The 22101-nt window shown below is 39.0% G+C and overlaps 1 protein-coding gene across 3 annotated transcripts in view; it reads left to right on the plus strand.

Moving 5' to 3' along the window:
- Fam184b (family with sequence similarity 184 member B) overlaps positions 1-22101 on the plus strand; it is a 79518-nt gene that overhangs the window by 34421 nt on the left and 22996 nt on the right. For all 3 annotated transcript variants that reach the window (XM_070012658.1, XM_070012659.1, XM_070012660.1), the window contains exons 6-7: positions 3185-3295; positions 8852-8959. In XM_070012658.1, coding sequence (XP_069868759.1) covers positions 3185-3295; positions 8852-8959 — 219 coding nt within the window. The remainder of the gene's footprint in view (positions 1-3184; positions 3296-8851; positions 8960-22101) is intronic.

Here is a 22101-nt window from a genome sequence, read left to right on the forward strand (position 1 = left end):
GCCTAAAATGGAGCTCAGGGGCTTGTGGAGGAGAGAAAGGGACACTCCTAAGACGGTGGGATGATAGGCCTTAAGCTTGTTAACGTGAGGTGGAATGGTGTGTTATGAGTGCAGCCTGGAACTGTTTTCTCAGGGGTACAGGTCACGTATCTGAAAGCACCAGTCTCTTCATTTCCTTCATATTCTTGACCTTGTAGTTGCTTTTCTTATCTCCTGAAATGGGAGTATGTTAATGCTTCCTGTGGAGATCCTCAAGGTCACTTTGAGCTCAGCACCGAGCCTGTGTTCTCCCAGTGACTCAGCATTGTTTGCTTTTTCACAACAACTCGTGTTATTCTGCACCTAAAGTGAGGCTTAGTAATGCCAAAAGTTACTGCTAAAATCAGCAATTTTTGCTTGTAGGGAAATGTTTTATACACTGGTCCCTTTATCAAGGCAACAGCTGAAGCTGTGATGTATTGCAAGTACTGGAGGAAGCTGTGCTAGGTTTGGGCCATTCCTTCAAGCCCCACATCACCTTAACAGGGAGTTTATGCTGTGACAGGAGTGTGTTGGCAGAGTTTGTATATGTGATACACCAAACTTACGTTCAGGCAAAGCTCTTGTGCATGTGGACTAATTCATTAAGTTTTTTAAAAAAATCAGCTTTTTTGCTGAGGACTTCTAATGGCAGCTTAAGTTATCTCAGCGTTTTTAATTCCAAAGAATAACATATAGTTTCCTTAATAACTTTAATAATTTATATGTTGTCTTGTTGTTTGTCAAATTCTCCAAACAACACGTCTTAAAGCATTAAGAATTGCATAGGTTTACTGAAGAGAGACTACATGGGCTTATGGCCAGGTCATACAACCCCAACAATCAAATTAAATTGTTCTCTTGTACTCTTTTAAATGACTACCCTAAGGCCTTAGCCAAGGATCACTCCAGGGCCACTGGCTGGTTGGGCCCCACAGAACATGTAAAGGTACCACCCAAATAGATGTTCAGAAAAGCCAAAACCAGGTCTTCTGTCTCACCCTGGCAATCAGTTAGCCAACAAGTGCAATGCTACTCTGATCTAGTGACTCAGAATAACCCTGCATCCCAGTGAGCTTAGTACTTCCTTTCTGATCCATCACCATATCTCAATAGACCATGCAATGACCTCTCTGCCACAACCCTCCCATTTCATGTCCTCTTGGCTCCAGTCCAGGATCTTCGGACAGCTCAGCCTTGGTTTTCAGCTTCTCTACAGTGCCTGTCATTGCCACGGTGTGGTTCCAACTCTTTTACATTGCTCAAAATAATCTGCAGAAACAGACTTCTCTATGCCAGTCCTGCCCCATCCATTCTATACCTCTCCACTGTTCAACTCTGTCCACCAGTCTTTTCATTCCTCACTCATTCCATGTTCTTTCCTGTTACCCCAGTGGAGAACATTTTCCTACCCTCTCCCACATGTACCCATCTGGTTCTGGCTGAGTTTATTGATACCTGTTTCAACATTGGCCTCTCTTACCTAGACTCAGATGCTGGGCTCTGATACCTGGCATTTTAATATTTGTGCCACAGCACTACATTGTGACTGCTACTCACTGTATGTTTTTATACTGGGCCACCCCATTGCTACTGTTGGTCCTTCCACCTCATCTCCTTCCTTATGTGTTCCCAAGATAGAAACTAGCAGTGTATAATGAAAATATAATTCAGTCATGTGGCTCCTCTGCCTGGACCTTCGAGTGCCTTCCTCTTCCTTGTAAGATGAAGATGTGTACTTCCCATGATGTGTATCCTGACTGTGCTGTTTACTAAGATGTGTAAGGCCTTATCAAAGATCCCTCCAACCTCTTCTCCTACCAATTCCCCTCCTTCACTCCAGTCCTTAGACCATGGAAAACCCTTTGCAGGTCCTAGTAGGTCCTCCTACTCAAATCTAGTCATCTATTTGGCTGGGCCTTTACTTAATGCAGGATTTTATACTCAAAATCATTTTCTATGGAGCACTCTCTGGCCTAACTATGCTACATCTGTAGTGACCTTCCCTACTTTATTATTTTTCCACCTTACATAGTATTTCTCATATGGTACTCACTGACTTTGACAGCTCTTTTTTCACATAAATTTCTGACACATAGGAATTTTATCTTTTTTTAAATTCTCAGTTCTGATAAAAGGGCAGATACATGTTAGGATTCCATAACTATTTGTTGACTTAATATTTACCTAACGTTCAGCTAAGAAGAGCAAGACATCCATAAGAGCCATAATGGACATCATTTGTTGAGCCTTCATTGTGTATCCTGAACAGTGGTAAGCATGAAAATAGCACAGTACATCTTGAGAAATGTGGTAAGGATGACACAGCTAAAACATGGTTGTGCAGCTCACCTGGTCTCCATATGTTTCTCCATCTGGATCTTCTCTATACTGAGGCTCACCGGCTATGGAGAAAGCTGCCTATGAACCCCATCATTCTGGCTGCTGTTATATGGTTCCTATCTGGATAAACAAATTTTGTTATGCTTTTAGTATCTCCTTCATCTAAGAATGTAGTTAGGTTATTGACTTATGGAACACTGAGAATATTGCTCATGTTGAATGTTCTATTTTCCTATTTGACGCTAGAAAACATAGTGTCAAGGGTCTACCCTATTCTAGCCTACTTTATATATCAGACTTAGAGTCAAAGATCTACGCCATCCTAGCCTATATAAATTAGACTTTGGGCCAGGCGCTGGTGGCTCACGCCTGTAATCCTAGCTACTCAGGAGGCTGAGCTCTGAGGATCACGGTTCAGAGCCAGCCTGGGCAGGAAAGTCTGTGAGAGTCTTCTCCAAATTAACCACCAGAAAACCAGAAATGGTGCTGTGGCTCAAGTTGTAGAGGGCTTGCTTTAAGCTAAAGAGTCAGGAACAGCACTCAGGCAAGAGTTTAAGACCCACGACTGACAAAAAAAATTTAAAAATAAAATAATAATAATAAATAGAGAGAGAGAGAGAGAAAGGGAGAAAGATTTGGGGGCATGTATTTAATACTTGTTTTTAATGATCTTCTTGTCCATTTTTGTTATTGTGTTTAAACAGCATTTTATTACTCTTTTATATTTCTTTTATCCCCTTTGGGAATAAGCCAGGGTGTAAATATGTAAATGTCCTGTTTTCCTGCCTTCCTTGTATAGCTAATCCTTTTTGTTATCATTTAGGAAGTAGAAGTACAGTTGGAGGAAGTGAAGATGAAATCAGAAAGGAAAATAAGGCAGCTGGAAGAAGAGAAAGCATCCCTCAATGTGAAACTTCAAAATTCTCTCCTTGAGGTAAACTGTGAAAAACGCAATATATGGGAATGGTGGTTGTCATCCCTGGGAGTTTCTGGCACCTCCATCTTTCTACATCTTCTGAACAAAGCCAAGGGCACTTGGCCAGACAGGAAGGCTGTGTCAGAGGACATAAATTTCCGCTGCAAGTAACAGAAAGCCTGATTTATAGAGGCTTAAACAAAGAGCACTTAAATGCCTCACATAAAAGAAGGCAGCAGGAGGCTGCTGGTGTTGATTCTGTGGTTAAGTGATATCAAGGGCAGTAAATCTCCAGTCTCTGTGTCTGCATTATCACTTCTGTGGGACTAGGGCACTTTGCCTTTCTGGGCCCTTTCCATTATAATAATGAATGAATGAATTAACTAATTAATTGAAACTTTATGTTTTATAACTGTTTAAAAGAAAGATGTGGTTTCCATTTTTATTTTAAAATGAATCAAAACATGTTTACAAGATCTTAAAAGTATTGGATTAGTAGAAGAGGCTAAAAAACAAGTCCTAAGAGCCATTTCTGAACTTGATTAGACCAAAAGGTATAATGTTTCCTTTCTTTCTAGGCCCTCCCTCAAGCTTTCCAGAAGAGATCTATCTGTTCATGAAACTGGTTCTCTGCCCAGGCTTTGTACGATAACTTCTGGGACTTTCCTCCTCCCTCCCCGCCCCCTCCTCCTCCACCTCCTCCTCCTCCTCCTGCTCTTCCTCCTCCTGCTCTTCCTCCTTGTGCTCTTCTTCTTCCTCCTTCTCCTCCCTGTCCTTCTTTTTCTCCTTTTCTCTTTCTTCTCCTGTGCTGAAGATTGATTACGCTAATATCCAATGTCCTGAGGAACTCTTAAGAACACAGAGGCCATGTAAAAAATAGTAGTGAAGGTTTAGAAATACATATACATGGGGATCAATCCAAAGACTGCATGATAGGGAAAATTGATCTGTGATTCATTCTAGAAGGGAAGTCAAAATGATGGATCAGGGAAAAGTATTAAGCACTGATACCGTAGTTGTGATACGTTGTTTCTTCAGCTAATCAATTGGTACACAGATGGTAAGTTATATCTTTCCCTAACTCTATTTCTAAAAACCATTAAGGAAAATAAAGGAGTGAGCACGCCTGAGTCTTGGCCTATCAGCATCTTCTAGTGAGTCTTGAAGAGTCTTCAGTATATTTTTTCAGTCCTAATACAGACCAAGGTGGGATTGCACAGTAAAAAAGCACATTTTCTCCTCCCCCTCTTCCATTTTGCTTCTCTTCCTTTAACTTCCTCCCTCCTTCCTTCACTTTCTCCTCCCCTGTGGGGCTATGCTGCCAGTATTCATGTTGTACTAGTACTGCTCTACATAGTATAGAATGGCTTCATCTACGTGCTTGAGACCACCCCAAATATTCTGCAGATGTGAGAACCGTGGGTCACATCATAGGAATCGTATTTCCTTGAATGCTCCGAAGAACCCCTCTTTTAAAAAAGCAAGAGTTGGATCTGGATGTGACTTAGTAGTAGAGTACTTGCCTAGCATGCAAAGTCCTGGGTTCTATCACCAATGCTGGGGGTTCTGGGAAAAGGAGCTAGCACTTTGTGGAACAGCATTGTAGTCAAGATACTGCCTAAGCAGCTTAAACATACTAAGTCTCTTAATCCTCACAGCCACTGTACATTGTAGATGCTATTATTATCTCAAGTTTGGATATGAGAACACTGAGGCAGAGATAAGGTAAGGTAAATGACTTCCCCAAAGTCACGAAGCTAATAAAGTGTGACTAGAAATTAAACAAGCAAGCCAATGCTACCCAGTAGTCTGTGTCACTTCTTTGATACTAACAATCCTGCAGGACCTGAATGACTGCCCAACATAAGCCATGATCAAGAGGTTGACTTTGGACAAATTACTGTATTTGGCTGTTCATCTTCAATTTCTGCCACCATACTAATGGTACTATCATCTACCACTCACCACACCTTGTTTGTTCTTCCAGCTCACCAACCTTACCCACCGTCCCCTCCTGCTTCTGCCCCCTGTCAAATCTACTCAGTTGTTGGGTCCTATGTATCCTATGGCTCAAGTCCATTTGAATTCTGCTTTCTCTTTACAAGAAAGTCTTAGGATTCTCAGGATAGAGATGTTTGGGGACTAGACCATCACTTTACCTGCTTATAGATGTTTACATAAACATAGGTCATGCACAGTGGTGTGTGTACCTGTAGAACCAGCTACTCAGGAAGCTGAGGCAAGACGATCACTTGACCATAGGAATTTGAGCCCAGGAGTTTGAAACCAGCCTGGAAAACATAGCAAGACTCTACCTCTTAAAACAAAATAAGACAGAAAAAGAACTACACAGGCACACACGTGCAAGCACGTGCACACACACACACACACACACACACACACACACAACTATATAAGACTCTTGAATATTTCATAAACTTTAGCAAGATGCAGGACAAAGAGAAGTTGAACTTGAACTGTTTCCTTTCCTAATGCTCCTTATAAAAAGCAAGGTGGCTTTCTGAAGGCCTTGCTGCTTCTCTGTGATGTCTAAATTCTTTCAAAAGCATTGTCATAGGTCTTCCTGACTCTGCATTCCCCCTGGGCGAGCAAATTCCAAAATGCATGTTCTGAAACCCAACACTCAAGTCTTTACTCCCTAAAATCTTTCATCTATATATAATGTTTTTGCAAGTTAGTTTCAACCTAACTCACCACCACTACTTTCTAAGATTCTGGCCCTCCCTCCACTTCCTCAATCTAGGGACTCCTACCCTTTCCTTCAAATGGAACTTCACACTTCACACCCATCCAGTCTGCTCCCTATCACTGCACTTATTGGTCTCATTGCCTGCAGCGCCCATCCCCACCTTTATCCCCGGCCGACCTCTAGACTCTCACTTATTCTTCAGTATTCTCAAGCTTCCTGGACTCCTCCAGAGGTGCATTTATTGCTGCAAATTCTGTGCAGTCCTACCCCATGGTAAATGTCGTGAAGATGTAAATAACTAATACTACAAAGTGCTTAGATCCACAGCTTGGAGTAGTTACACTATTAATGGTGTGATACGATTTTATATGTTTCTCTATTGAGTGTTGCTATGGTTATAAAACTGTATCTCCCACACAAGATGACAGTTTTAAAGACAAGGACATATTTTATTATCTTACTGTCTTGTTTTCATTCTATCCCTTCCCTCTTACTTTATTTTCTAGACAAATTCTCACAAAGTCTGAGTTTTCTTTATGGTTATTGGCCTCATTTTCCTCAAAGTCTGGGGGGAAACAATCTGTTTAATTGATTTGTCACAATTAGCTGGTTAGTAGTAATTGTAATTAAACCTTTAAAATTTAATAGTTCCCCCCCAGCCATTCTTCTCTAAATTTATCTGTGCAATTCTTAAATTCTGATACATTTTTTACAAGTCCTTTGCCAAAAGAGATTGAAAATGCTAATATTCTCATGCTGTGAGACATGATTAACATTTGTATAAAATAGAGAAAGACATATAATAGTTATTGCAAATAACTATGTTTCCTTGGGCCTGGCTTACTTCACTTAATGTAATTTTTTCCAATTCTTTCCATGGAGGCATAGAATTCTGCTACACACACATACACACACACATACACATACACACACACATATACATACACACACATATATAGATATATATATAGATATATAGATATATATATGATCTTCTCCCAATCCATGGGCTTTCTATTGATCTTGCTAGCTACGTCCAACTAGAAAAGGTCAAAAGCTATGTACATATGACCAGATAAGATGAAGTTAAGCAAAATGAACCCCAAGATAGGGACACAAGTGTTTTTTTTTTCTTGCTTGCTATTGTTTCTAACGTATTTATAAGGTACATTGTGATCTTTTTTGTTATTGTTGTTGCTTTGTGTGTTCCTCCCCCAGGGTATAACCCCTGTTTTCACAGTATTTGATGTCAGTATAATTTGGGGAGGGGAAGGGAAAAAGCAAAATGTTTAAATAGGGATACAGGGGGACCCATTGTACCAATGAGATGTACAAGACACTATGTTGAAAAATGTAGTTGTGGAGGTGGGAGGGAAGGGGTGGTAGGAGAAGAACAAAGGAGGAGGCAACAATCTTGGTAAGAAATGTACTCATTACCTTGCTCATGTAACTGTAACCCTCTGTACAGTATTTTCACTATAAAAAAACTTATAAAAATAATTAAAAAATAGAGAAAGAGGAAAAGAAGGGAAGGGGAGAGGAAAGGAAAAAATTAAGTGGTTTTTCAGGCTGGAATAATCGTGTTTTTTTTTATTTTATTTTTTTATTGTAAAGATACTATACAGAGGGTTACAGTTACATGAGTGAAGTAATGAGTACACTTCCTATTGAACATTGTTACCCCCTCCATTGTTTTTCCCCTACCATCCCTTCCCTCCCTACCTTCCCAGAGGTTCTTTTTTTTTTTGATTGTGATTAAGTGATTACATAATTTCCTGAATTTCACAGTATTGTGGAATAATGATGCTCATTTAAAGTCACAAGTTCATTCTAACTTTCCTGGAGCAAATTGTCTATCACAGTCTATAACATATAACGGTGTTCACATGTTATACACCATTCATGTGATCAGCAGCATGGGGATATTTAGTAGTGGTTTGACCAGATAAGTGGGAGTTCTTTGTTTCTTAATTCCTGTTAGTTTTGTCGTATCACCTAACATTTTGGATTTAGCATCCACTTATCAGGGAGACCATGTACTGTTTGTCTCTTTGCTCTTGGCTTACCTTGCTCAACATGATTCCTTCTAGCTCCATCCATTTCCCTGCAAATGCCATTATTTTGTCATTTCTAATGGCTGCACAATATGGAATAATCGTTTTTAAAAAGTCACCAGTTATATCGATAGATGCAAATAATTTTTTAAAAAGTACAGAATACAATAAACCTATTAGGCTCTTTTTTGTGTGTGCCAATCCTAGGGCTTGAACTCAGGGCCTGAGTGCTGTCCCTGAGCTGTTTTGCTCAAGGCTAGTGCTCCTCAACTCCACTTCCTGCTTTTTTGCTGGTTAATTGGAGATAAGAATCTGATGGATGTTCCTGCCAAGGCCAGCTTTGAACCACAAACCTTAGATCTCAGCCTCCTGAGTAGCTAGAATTACAGGTGTAAATCAACAGCATCTACCTTGGGCTCTTTTTAAAAAAGAACACTAGCAAATAGCTAATTAATGCTAGCTTTTCTATAAGCACATAAGATTTTTCTGGGGGGGACCCTCTTTTTTCTTTTTGTCGGTCATGAGACCTGAACTCTGGGCCTGGGTGCTGTCCCTCAGCTCTTCAGCTCGAGGCTAGTACTCTACCGCCTGAGCCATAGCACTACTTCCTGCTTTTTCTGCTTATGAGGTGCTGAGGAATCGAATCCATGGCCTCATGCATGCAAGGCAAGCACTGAGCCACCTTCCCAGCCCCTGAGGGGACCCTCTTGAGCACAGATGGACCCAGGTGAATGGATTCCCACGTTGATAACCATATCCAGGAAGTATGATTGTGCTTCATTGCCTAGTGTTTCTTGCCTTCTGTTTTAGGTTTTAAGGCTGGAGGAATTTATCCAACAACATAAGGTCCCTGTTCAAAGAGCCAAGGAGAAGCCCCAGGACCCAGACTGCCAGCACCACAACATTTCGGAGGCCCAGGTAACCTCCAGATCCTTGTACCTTTTAATAAAGGATATTTTTCTTCTACCTTTCATCACTTCCTCCTCCCCAGTGATTGCATACTAATATTACTGGACTTCTTTATGCTTTATGTCCCTCTTAGCACTGCCAAATGCCTGGAAGAAAAAAAATTACCACAAAATCCATTTGCAAAAACCATGAAGGAAATAAGAGTTCTGAATAATTACCTGCTCCTCGTGCCTTTAAAAAGAAAAATTCTTGTCAGATTCATCCCCTGAGAACTGCAGAGATAAACAGGCTGCAGATACAATGGGACCTTTGATTCTGTCCAACATGACCACAGTTATTATTGTGCTATAACAACAGCCAGGTTACCACCTCCCTCCACATCCTTGAGCCCATTTATTCCGTCATCTCTGCCTGTGAAGCCATCTTTCAGGAACCTGCTTCCTATGTATCCCCATCATATTTCTTTATTATTGTCCTTGGACTGCCATGAAGGATTACTTCATAGCTGGTGGTGTAACACGCAGAAATGGATTCTACCACAGTTGTGGAATTAGACATCTGAAATCTAGGCGTTAGCAAGGCTGGTTCCATTTGGAGGCACGGGGAAGAATCTGCTCCCTGTCTTTCCCTGCTTCTGGTGGCTGCTGGTCATCCTTGGTGCTTCTCAACTTCCAGAAACATCACTCTAGTCTCTGCAGCCATGACATGCCCTCCTTCCTGGTGTGTCTAGGTCTTCACAGGGCTTTCTTATCAAGCTATTAGGCCCTAGAGTTAGGATCCGTCGAAATCCATAATTACATCTGCACAGACCTTATTTCCAAATAAGATTACAAATACAAGAGCACAGAGCTGCATACTTTTCTAAGGACATAAATTCCCCCACGACATAGATACAATAGAGGCACTCAATAAGCAGCTGCCACATGATATCAGAAATAGAAGCTACTGCTTTAAAGTTGATGTCTCCAGATACCTGGGTTCTTACTGGCTGGATAATCTTGGCAGATATTTTACATCTCCACTTCACCTTTCTCATCTGCAAAATGGAGTGATGCCACCGCCTACCTCAGTGAGGTGTGTGAGGATCAAATTAATTAATATATGCTTAGGGTTGGACATAGCACTCCATATATGTCACTCGCTCCTACTACAGTAGAACTTGCGGGGTCCAGTAGTATGTGCATTTTCAGCCGACTGACACCACCACACTGCCTCCAACTGGGAACAGACCAGCATATGTCCCCACCACCAGCACGCATAAGCGACCACTTCCACACAAGCACAATACAGTGAGCTGAAAAACTTTCTAAATTTTGCCAATCCAAGACTATCATTTGGGTTTAAATACCTCTAAAGGCAACCTACTTGTCAGCCCAGCAAACAGAAGCTCTTTGAGAATCTAGATACTTACGTTATTAGCGTTCTGTAATACTTGCCAGTAGCAAGAAGTGATGCCCAGGAGTTGAGAGGTGCTGAACAATTTGAAGTAGATCTGCTAGTGGGAGAGCAGCATTCCCTCAGTATGTTATATCATGTTAAGCGGGCTATAAAATTTAGGTTTGTTCAAGATGTGAGGGTTTAAGCTTATGTTCTTAACTGTTCTGCCAAAGCATCTCAGTGAGTCAAGAGAGAGAAAAACAATACCACCAATTGAGAGCAGATTTTCACTCCATTCTTAGAACATACAGAGAGGGTTGCCAAACCTGGGTGTGGTTCTATCTCTACCAAAGATCTAGGGCTTACCCCTAGATCGTCCCTGTTTCTTATATCCAGTGTCCTTATATCCAGTCTTATATCCAGTGTCCTTCTCTTAGATTCATAGTACCATTTATTAGTTTCCAGGAAGTTAGCCCTCTCTTAGTAATTCCAAAGGAAAACTTTTTTCCCCCTGGAAGACACACTTGTTATCTGGGTCACTCTGAACTAGGGACAGAGAAGGGTAGAAAATTTCACAGGTGCCTACACTTTCCAGGAAGAAAAAGAGAGCCTTTGGGCTGACTTCCGTTCATATCACTTATCCCCACAAATATTTTCAAGTTTTGCCACTGCACAAACCATATGATTGGATGTCTTGATACATAAGGCCGAATCTTAGAAGGCTGAAATGCAAATGGGGGAAATAAATGCTCACTTAATTAATAACCTAGTGGGATAGATGCCATGATGATGTCAGATGATCTGCAGCCCTGTGAAACAAAGAGTTTTGGGGGAGGTTTCTGGAAGATTTTCCAAGTGACTGACATCTACTGATGCTGATATTTGAACTTGACCGTGCCAGAAAGAGGCATGCCAAGGGGAAAGAGCATAAGGTAAGATCCCTAAGGTCTTTGAGAAAGGAGAAAGGGGAACACCTAGATCTGAGAAGTATGTCTGCTCACTGGAGGCCCCATGTGGCTTGCTGGACACATACCTGGAGGACCATGTGAATCTATGGCATAAATTGTCCAGGAGGTCAGCAAATGGTCACTAAGGTTTTAGACAACCATGACATCTGGAGTATCTTTAGGCTAGCAGGGACTGGAAGCCTTTTTCTGTTGTTAGCTGAGGAGTCAGATCCCATCGAACCTGGGCTGGCAGACTGCTTTTCCTTCCTTGGAGAAGTTTGACATCAGTGTGAAATTGGCTGGAGCTGCGGTAAGACAGCATAATGTGGGAACCCTAGAGCCCTGCGGGAACTGTGACTGGCTGCAGATTTGACCGGTGTTTGAATGATGCCAGTAGAAAATGCAGGCTGCATGAGTGCTTATTTTATGTCTAAGTAAAGACATAGGGTAATGAGTGTCTGACTTGCAATAATCCTGTCAAAAGACAGGAGGAGTCCCGGTCTGCACTAATCCCAGTGATTCCTGATTTGTTGTTATCTACTTCTTGTAATGTGCCCTTTTGTTTATCTTCTTGTAACTTCCTTGAGAAAATCCTGAGCTAGGGATGTGGAGGTTAGGGGGAGATGCCTTCAGTTTAACCATGTCTGTAGATTAACTCATTTCTCACCCCATGGTGTTATTAAAAGACAATGGGGCTGAGCACTCATTATGCCTGTAATCCTAGCTATGCGGGAGATTGAGATCTGAGGATCACAGTTTCTAGCCAGCCTGGGTAGAAAGGTTCCCGTGAGACTCTTATCTCTAATTAATCACTCAAAAACCGGAAGTGGAGCTGTGGCTCAAAGTGGTAGAGCAAAAAGAGCATCAAGTACAAGCCCCACAACCAACCGAAAAAATAAAAATAAAAAGACAATGAGGTGACTGCATGGGTATATTTTTCATCTCTTGCTCTGAAATCTCTTGGGAGAACCAGAGCAGCAGCTTCTATGTGAGCGCTGGGTTTTACCTTGCTCCACTCCAGGCCTGCTCTTTCTGAGTCAAGTGTGAATACCTCCTTGAGGTCAGTTTCCTTGTTACACATAAAAATAAACATAGACAAGGTCCTGACTATGTATCAAACCCTATGTATACAGTATCCAACAATCCTGTGAGGTTAAAAAGTTAGTATGGTCTTTGTTTTACAAATATGGAAACTAAAACCTGAAGAGTGTACTGGAGCCTAGGTTCTCATACCATAATGCTACACTAATTCCTGGGCAGTAATTCCTGCCTTCCATGTCCCAGAGACTTATAATGAACACAGCAAGGCATGTAATGGCACTTCTTAAAATCATTAAAGATTCTATAAATGTAACTTTATAGTATCTATTACAATCTCCTGCAATCATTTCAGCAAAGCCATATTGCATTAGGTGTTCTATTTTAAGATGTACAAAATGCTACCTTTGAAAGAATATCAACTGAATTTGAATAGGATGTTCCCTTCCAGATTTCCTGACAGTGGGTGTTCTTTAAGACAGAAAAACTCTAGAAGAGGTTAATTGATGGAAAGATGAAGATCTAATGTGAACATAGGTTTAAAATAACAAGCTGTGTGCTTGTGAGGAGTAAGGGCTTGTGCTGGTGGTTCAGAAAATAAGCAGAACTGCTTATTTTTCTGTGCACACTATTTCTCATGGGCCGTATTAGTGTGGGAGGGAGCCCTGGGATGAACCTGTAAAAATGCCTGAGGGGAAGCCAAGAGGGTCAGTATCACAGATCATGTCAGGAGTGGTTCTGTATTTTCCTGCCAGAATATTCACTGGAATTCAAAACCAGAAACAACTATAACAGCAAAAGGCAGCACAAGAGCTGTACTAATTATGGCATTGTTACCAAATATCTGAGTAGGGCAACCTGAGGAAGTAGGGAAGGATTTTTCCCCACTTGTATTAGCATATAATAGTTGTAGAAAGGTATTTCATTGTGATAGTTCCATATATCCGTACAATTACCCTAATCAAGTTTACCCATCTATTACTCTCATGTTCTCTTTTCCCCTTCTTAAAACCATTTCAACAGGCTTTATTACTCTATTCCCAAATAAGTATATAAAATACTGTAACCAGGTTCACCCTCCTACACCCTCTCATTTTACCTGCCTGCTCCCACTGGTGCCCACCCATAAATAGAAACTGGTTAACATTCCTATCATTCGTTTTTAAGGACGAGATTCTCATGAGAGAGAACATATGATATTTATCACTAAGTCTTATTTCTCTTTGCATAATGATCTCCAGTTCCATCCATTTTTCTGCAAAAGACATAATTCAATTCTTATTTATATTAAATAGTATCCCATTAGTTATATAAACCACATTTTTGTTTATCTGTTTATTAGTTGATGGGAACCTAGGTTGATTCTATATTTTGATTTTTGTGAACAGTGCTGCTATTAACGGATGCACAGGCATCTTATCTATATGTTGGCTTACATTTGTTTTGGATATTTATGTCCAAGAATCGTACAGCAGAATCATATGGCAGTTCTGCCTTTAGTTTCTTAAGGAACTTCCATACTGATTAACATAGTGGTTGAACTATAGCTTACGTTTCTGCCAATAGTGTATAATGTTCCCTTTCCCCACATCCTTACCAGGCTTTGTTATTGTTTCTTTTTGTCTGACTAGCATGGGATGGAATCTCAATAATATTTTGATTTGTGGGGCTGGGAAGGTGGCTCAGTGGTAGAGCGCTTGCCTTGCACGCATGAGGCCCTGGGTTCGATTACTCAGCATCACATAAACAAAAAGAAAAAAGCCAGAAGTGGCACTGTGGCTCAAGTGGTAGAGCACTAGCCTTGAGCTGAAGAGCTGAGGGACAGCGCCCAGGCTCAGAGTTCAGGCCCCACAACCGGACCCAAACAAATTAAAAATAAAAAATAATAATATTTTTATTTGCATTCCACAATTCTTCTCGTGTGCATTGGATACTGTAGTTCTTTTGAAAAGTGTTCAGTTATTTTGATCACGGAACTATTTATTTAGTGCTTAATGTTTTGAGCTTTTTATAAATCCTAGATGTTAATCCTTTATCTGATCAATAACTAGCAACAGTATTTTTCCCATTCTTGTGATGTAATATTTTCCTTTGCTGGGCAGAAGCTTTCAATTTGATGTGTCCCATTTTTCAATTCTCTTTATTATTTTCTGACCATTTGGGGGTTCTACTGAGGAAAGCTTGACTATGAATATATACTTAAAGTTTTTCTTTATGTTTTACTACAGTAGTTTCAAAGTTCCTAGTCTTAATCAAAACCTGGGTGCTGGTGGCTCATTCCTATAATCCTAGTTCCTGAGGAGGCTGAGATCTAAGGACTGAAGTTCTAAGCTAATCCAGGCAAACAAATCTGAAATACTCATCTCCAATTAGCTAGAACTGGAGGCATGTCTTAAGTGGTTGAGTGAGAGCTATGAGTTAAAAAGCCAAGCAAAAGTGTGAGGCTGTGAGTTCAAACTCCAGTACTGGCACAGAAAAAAAAAAACTGATACATTTGTGAGTGATTATTGTACAAGATGAGAGACAGGTGTCTACTTTCAATCTTCTACATGTGGATATCCAGCTTTCTCAATACCATTCATTGAAAAAAACTATCTTTGTCCAATGTTGTTTTTTGGTGCTTTTGTCAAGTATCATATGTTTGTAGCTGTTTGGTCTTTTTTGTGGATCTGATGTTCCATTGATATACACATCTGTTTTGTGCCACTAATGTGCTGTTTTTGTTTGTTTTGGGGTTTTGTTGTTGTTGTTGTTTTTTGTCAGTCATGGGGCCTGAACTCTGTGCCTGGGTGCTGTCCCTCATCTCTTCAGGTCAAGGTTAGGACTCTACCACTTGAGCCACAGCACCACTTCTGGCTTTTACTGCTTATGTGGTGCTGAGGAATCAAACCCAGGGCCTCATGCATGCAAGGCAAGCAGTCTACCATCTACCACTGAGCCACCTTCCTAGCCCTTATTGTGCTGTTTTTTATTTATTTATTTATTTTGAGTGCAGTTGTGGGGCCTGAACTCTGTGCCTGGGTGCTGTCCCTCAGCTCTTCAGCTCAAGGCTAGCGCTCTACCACTTAAACCACAGCACCACTTCTGGCTTTTTTCTTTTTGCTTATGTGGTGCTGAGGAATCAAACCCAGGGCCTCATGCATGCAAGGCAAGCGCTCTACCACTGAGCCACCTTCCCAGCCCTGTGCTGTTTTTTAAATAATGGCTCAATAGTATAATTCCAAGTAAGGTACTATTGTCTTCATCATTGCTCATTTTGCTCAAGATTGATTTGGCTATGGGGATTTTTTGTGCTTCCATATGAAATTTTTTTTGTTTTTTTGTGATTTTTTTTTATTGTGAGAATACTGTACAGAGGGGTTACAATTACATAGGCAAGATATTCCATGAATTTTAAAATTGCTTTTTCTATTTCTGTGGAAATGATATTGATATTCTAAAATTATACTTTATTGTTATTGTAGAGGTGATATCTAGAGGAGGTATATTTATATACATCAGGTAATAAGTACATTTCCTTTTGCACAGTGTCATGTGTTCCCTCATTCTCTCCCATTCCCTCCTTCCTATCTCCATCCATGAGTTGTATAGTTCACTTTCATCAATGTCCAGTGCACTCCACAGGTACACTTGTTCACCCTTTTTCCTCCAATTCTGTGTCCTCCCCCCACTTTCTCACAGATATAATGCCTGTGAATGGTATATAAAGAATACAGAATCAGCAGAAAAAAAAAGAAAAAAACAATTTTAAAGTCCTTTATTTCCATTTCTTTGCAGTTTATGTCAGTATATATATATATATATATATATATATATATATATATATATATATAATTTTATATACTTAAGAGACTCTTGGTTATTGCACACTTGTGATTCTCTCTTAGGACTATCCTCTTTTGATCTCATTGTATGTGAATATCTAGAATCCTGTGTAATCTGTCTTACCCACTTCATTTTAGATCTAACTTATGCATAGCAGAGAGAATATGCACTGTCTGCCTTTTCGAGCTTGGCTTACCTCCTACATGTTACCTCTTTTTTTTTTTTGCAAATTCTTTATTGTGATTAAGTGATTACATAATTTCGCAAATTTCACCGTACTGTGGGATAGTGACGCTTAGTTAAAGTCACAAACACATTCTAACTTTCATGGGGCAAATTGTCTATCATGGTCTATAAAGTTTATGATCATTTCCTCGTGTGTTTGTTTGCTATTATTACCTCTTCTGAGAAGTTTCTCCTTATCTCCCTTGCTCGTTTAGATTTTGATATTTGGATGGGGTTTCCATTGAATCCGTAGAATGCTTTAGATTGGATAGCCATTTTCACAATGTCAATTCTAATGATCCGTAAACATGGGAGTTTTTTTCCATATTTCAGTGCCTCCTTAAATTGTTCTCCAGGAGTCTTTTGCTTCTATAGTTATGTTTGTTCATCTCACTATTATCAGTGGGCACATTTTTCTGTGTTCTTTCTCAGCCTGCTCATTATTGCTATAGAGAGAAGCTACTGATTTTCTGTGTTGATTTTGTTTCCTACCACTTTGCTAAAAGTGTATCTAGTAGTATTTTAGTAGAGGCTTTAGGGTACTTTAAGTATAGGATCATATCAACAATTAAGTCCTCCTACTGAATTGTACAAAGAGCTCTGTTCTTTTATCCCTAAGAAGCCTTTCACAGAAAGCCTTTTGCTGAAGTCTACTAGCCTTTTTGAAGTACCTAGGATTCTGGATCTAGTTTTCTTCCTACATTAGTAGTTACAACTGTGACTCTACTCATTTTAATGGTCATTGCAAGTATCCATGCATACTTGCTACTCAGTTTTCTTTTCTTTTCTTTCTTTTTTTTTTTTTTTTTTTGCCAGTCCTTGAACTCAGGGCCTGGGCACTGTCCCTTAGCTTCTTTTGCTCAAGGATAGCTCTCTGCCACTTGAGCCACAGCACCACTTCTGGCTTTTTCTGTTTATGTGGTATTGAGGAATTGAAAACAGGGCTTCATGCATACTAGGCAAGCACTCTACCACCAAGCCATATTCCCAGCCCCTTTTTATCAATATTTTGATCACTTTTTCTTGTCTCGTGACTAATTCTGGTTTGAACTCTACCTTGTCAAATATGAGTGTGTCTATTCCTGCTTGTCTTTTGGTTTCTTGTGCTTATCCATTTTAAGCTTGTATTTGTCTTTGTCAGTGAGTTATGTTTCTTATAATGTTGTGTTTACAGTCTTGTGTTTTGAAACAGTCCACTAGTCTGTGTCAGCTGATTGGAAAATTGAGACTATTAACATTTACAGTTATTCTGAAAGTGCTTCCTGTGATCCTATTGTTTCTGTGGTACTTGATTCTTCCCTAACCCTCATTTGCTTATCTTTTCTACTGGTGAAATTTATTTTTTATTTGTGTCTTCATGGTTGGTTGTAGTTTCCTTTTCCATATGTACAATCTTGTGACTATTTTCTGTATTGCTGGTATAGTGGACATAATTGACTTAGCTTTTGTTCTTCTTGGAAGGCTTTTATTTCTCCCTTAATTATGCATGATAGACCTGCTGGGTAACAGTTTATGGTGGCACTTTCTTTCTTGTTAGAGCTTGATATACATTTTTCTAGACCTTCCTTAAGTTTAAGGTTTCGGTCAATAAATCTATTATTTTATTGAGTCCGCCTTTATAGATGTCTTGGTGCTTTTTCATCCCATTTGTCAATATGCTTTCATTTTCTCTATAGTTAATGTTTAAATTATAAAAATGGAGAGAATTGGTCCATGGAGGTCTCTTGAACCTGGATGGAATGTATTTCTCAAGAATGGGGAAGTTTTTTTGCTGTTGATTGTTTTCAATGTCTTTAGCTTGCACCTCTTCTCCTTCATTGGCACTTGTGATTTATAGTTTTGGTCTTTTACTAGAGTCAGAATTCTTGCATATTTAAGTCATACTTTTCCATTCTTTTTTCTTTATTTTATTTTTCTATTACATCTACTTTGATTCCAAGCCAAATATTTTATCTTCCATTTGATCCAGTCTTCTGGAAAAGCACATTGCAAAATGTCCTACTTTTTAAGAGGATAAATAGCATTCTTCTATCTACTATTGTCAATCTCTATGTCACATCTTCATCCATTCAATTCTTGGTGGACATTTAAGTTGTACCTTTTCTTGGGTACTGTAAATAGTACTGAAGTGAACATAATATTACAGATATGTCTTTGAAATTCTAATTTTAGTTCTTTCAGATAAATACACAAAAATGCATGGCTGGAGTATATGATAGTTTTTTTTCATTTTCATATTCTATATACGTTCCCTCTTGTATGTTTTCACATATAAACACACAAAAATACACATGCACACATAAAACAGTTGTCATGACAGCTGTGAACTGAAAACTCACTGTAATTTTTATTTAATTTTCATTTCCTTGATGATTGGTACTTAATTTAGTGTAATGTTTATTCAAATCTTCAGCCTAAGTGGCTAGTGGCTATGCCTATAATGCCAGCTGCTCATGAGACTGAGACCTAGAGGATGTGGCTCAAAGCCAGCCCCAGATGAAAACTATGCAAGACTCCATCTCCAATTAAGAAGAAAAATGCTGAACTGGAGGCATGTCTCAAATGGTACAGCATCAGCCATGAGCAAGAAAACCGAGCAAGCACCATCGCTAGCCATAAAAAAATGCAAATCAAAACAAGTCTGAGATTTTATCTGACGCCAGTTAGACTAGCCAACATCATGACTTTGAACAACAAATGTTGGTGGTAATGTGGGGAAAAAGGAACCTTATTACACTGCTGGTTGGAATGTAAACTAGTAAAACCACTCCGGACAGCAGTCTAGTGGTTCCTCAAAAAACTAAACATAAATCTTCCCAAGACCCAGCCATATCACTCCTGGGCATTGACCCAGAACATCACAAGCCAGGATACCATAAAAATACTTGCACATCCATGTTCATTGCTGCACTATTCACAATAGTCAAGTTATGGACACAGCCCAGATGCCCAACAATAGATGAGTGGATTAAACAACTGTGGTACCCATACACAGTAGAATATTACACACCCATTAGAAAGAATATTACATCATTTATAGGGATATGGGTGGACCTAGAACAAATCATGTTAAGTGAGGTGACCAACCTCAAAGAGACAAATAGTATATCTTTTCTCTCATATGCAGAAGCTAGATCTAATATACATTGGAAATGGTAAATTATGCAGGACATTCACACACAGTGAGACCAGAGGAAGATATTCTTAGGAAAGGATCCCCAAAGCACAGTATCTATGTGTATAAAATAATATTTATCAAAATGAGCTTCAGGAAATAAAAACAAGAGGGTTTTTTCTTTGTTGCTGCTTTTGTTTTCTTTTTGTCTTGCTTATTCATTTATCTGTCTTTGGGAGTGTAAGGGGGCACAGAAATGGAGTGACAAAGGGTGAATAGATGTAGCAGGGTGCTCACTAGACACTATGTTAAAAAATGACTACACAACTTGTAGGTGGCGATGGGAGTGAAAAACTGGGAGAAAGTGAAGGAAAGGGTGACATTGTCCAAAAAGAAGTATACTCATTACTTGACTTATATAAATGTAACCCCTTTGTATACCACATTGATAATAACAATTTTTAAAAGAAAAAGAAAATAATACAAAAAAATAGAAATTACACAGTTTCAGAAAAGAATAAAGAAAACTGAGCAAAGATGTGAGGCAACACACACACACACACACACACACACACACACACGCACCCTTAGCTTATGTTTTAAATTGTGTTATTGATTGATTTTTACTGTTGATTTGTAGAAGTTCTTACATATTTTTAGATCAATTCCTAAAGAGATGTATAGTTTGCAAATGTTTTCTCCCATTTTATAGCTATCTCTTCATTATACTTATTATTTTCACTGTGCAGAAGCTTTTTTGCTTAATATAATCCTAGTTGGTTGCTTTTATTTCCTATGGTTTGGGGAATCATATACATGAAATGATTTCTAAGACAATATCACAAATTTGTTTTATACTAGGAATTTTTTTTACAATCTGTTTCTTACTTGAGTCCATTTTGAATTGATTTTCATGGATAATGTAAGATAAGGAGCAAAAACAATATGTGTGTTTGAATAGTAGAAGAGACCAGCTTTCCCCATTTTGTATTACTGACATTCTTGTTGCAAATTAATTAACTAAAAATGTATGTGTTTATTTCTGGACTCTATTCCTTTGGTTTATTACCTGTCTTTATGCACCACTACAATCCTGTGTTAGTTGCTATAACTTTATTCTTCCTTTTCAAGATTGATTTGCCTATTCATGGTCATTTATAGTTCAGTATGATTTTTAGATCAGTTTTTCCTACCTCACTAAGAATAGCCTTTGGAATTTTCACAGGGTTTGCATTAAATCTGCAGATTTTAAAGGGTAGAATGGATGTTTAGCAATATTCATCTCCAAATGATGATCACAGGGTACCTTTCCTTTTTATGAATCTTCTTTCATTTCTTGCATCAGTGACAGTTTCAGTATATTTTTTGTGTCCTTAATATAGTTTATTCCTAGGTATTTTATCCTCTTGGTACTTTGTAAGTGGAATTGTTTTCCAAATCCCTTTTTTAGATCATTGTTAATGTGTGGAAATGTGAATAATTTTTGTGGAATGATTCTGCATTCTTCAGTTACTTGATTTTTTAATTCTGAAGTTTTTCTGTAATATTTTTATAGAAAGATTATATCATCTGCCAATGGCGACACTTTTCCTTTGTGATTTGGATTACTTTTTTTGTTAGTTCTGGAACTTAAACTCAGTGCCTCACACCTTTACTTGCTTGCTTGTGGCTGGGGTTCTACCACTCTAAACTCGCCTCTACCTGGCTTTTTGCCAGTTAATTGGAAATTGAGTCATGTAGACTTTTCTGCCTGGTCTGGCTTTAAACTATGATCCTCCAGATCTCAATGTACTGAGTAGCTAGGATTTTAGGTATAAGCCACCATCACCTGGCTCTGGCTGTGACATGTAGGACTATGTTGAATGGAAGTGGTAGAAATGGGTATCCTGTTTTTTTGTCTTAGAACAAAATCTTACCATTTGTTACTAAAGATAATGGTGGTAACTATATGAGTTTTATGTATGATCTTTCCTATGGGTTTAGGCATTTATTTTTAGGTAATTGATTTTTTTGTTATGAAAAAGTGTTCAATTTTTGTCATAAACATTTTTCTTTATCTACTGAGACTACCATGAGATTTTTATGCTTTATCTTACCAATACAGGACACTACTTACTGTTTACTCTTTTGATGAACCTTCCAGTGACCATGTTACCTGAGGCAAGTCACTGGACATCTCTAATATAAGTGCTTCCTCAAGATCAAGGAGAACAGTGCCTTTCCTTGCAACCATGAGATAATACATGAAAATAAACTAACATGATGTATCTGTTACCTGATGCATCAGCTCTTTTAATGTTTTAAGTTGCTCTTGTTCCTGGGTTCCTGCCCAGAATGCCTTTAAATATAGCAGTGGTCAATAAAGCAGCTCAGAAATTACATCCTGCAGATTCTCTTTCACGAGCTTCTTGGCAGCTCTGAGTACATTTGAAATTCTTTTTAATCTCTGTTCTGTTGTGAGAGTCTGTCCATTATTCATGTTGCTTTGAGCTCCTTTTTCTCTTTTCCTTGATTAGGCCTACAGAAATTTGATGTGTCTTTTTGAAAAGTGTGTCTAAGATGTATTGGTCAGGTTTGGGTTTTTTTTTCCTATTTCATTTATTTTATCTTCCATATCTCTTTCC

Source organism: Dipodomys merriami, unplaced genomic scaffold (assembly GCF_024711535.1).
Source record: "Dipodomys merriami isolate MVZ:Mamm:240054 unplaced genomic scaffold, mDipMer1.0.p SCAF_9, whole genome shotgun sequence".
Lineage (NCBI taxonomy): Eukaryota > Metazoa > Chordata > Mammalia > Rodentia > Heteromyidae > Dipodomys > Dipodomys merriami.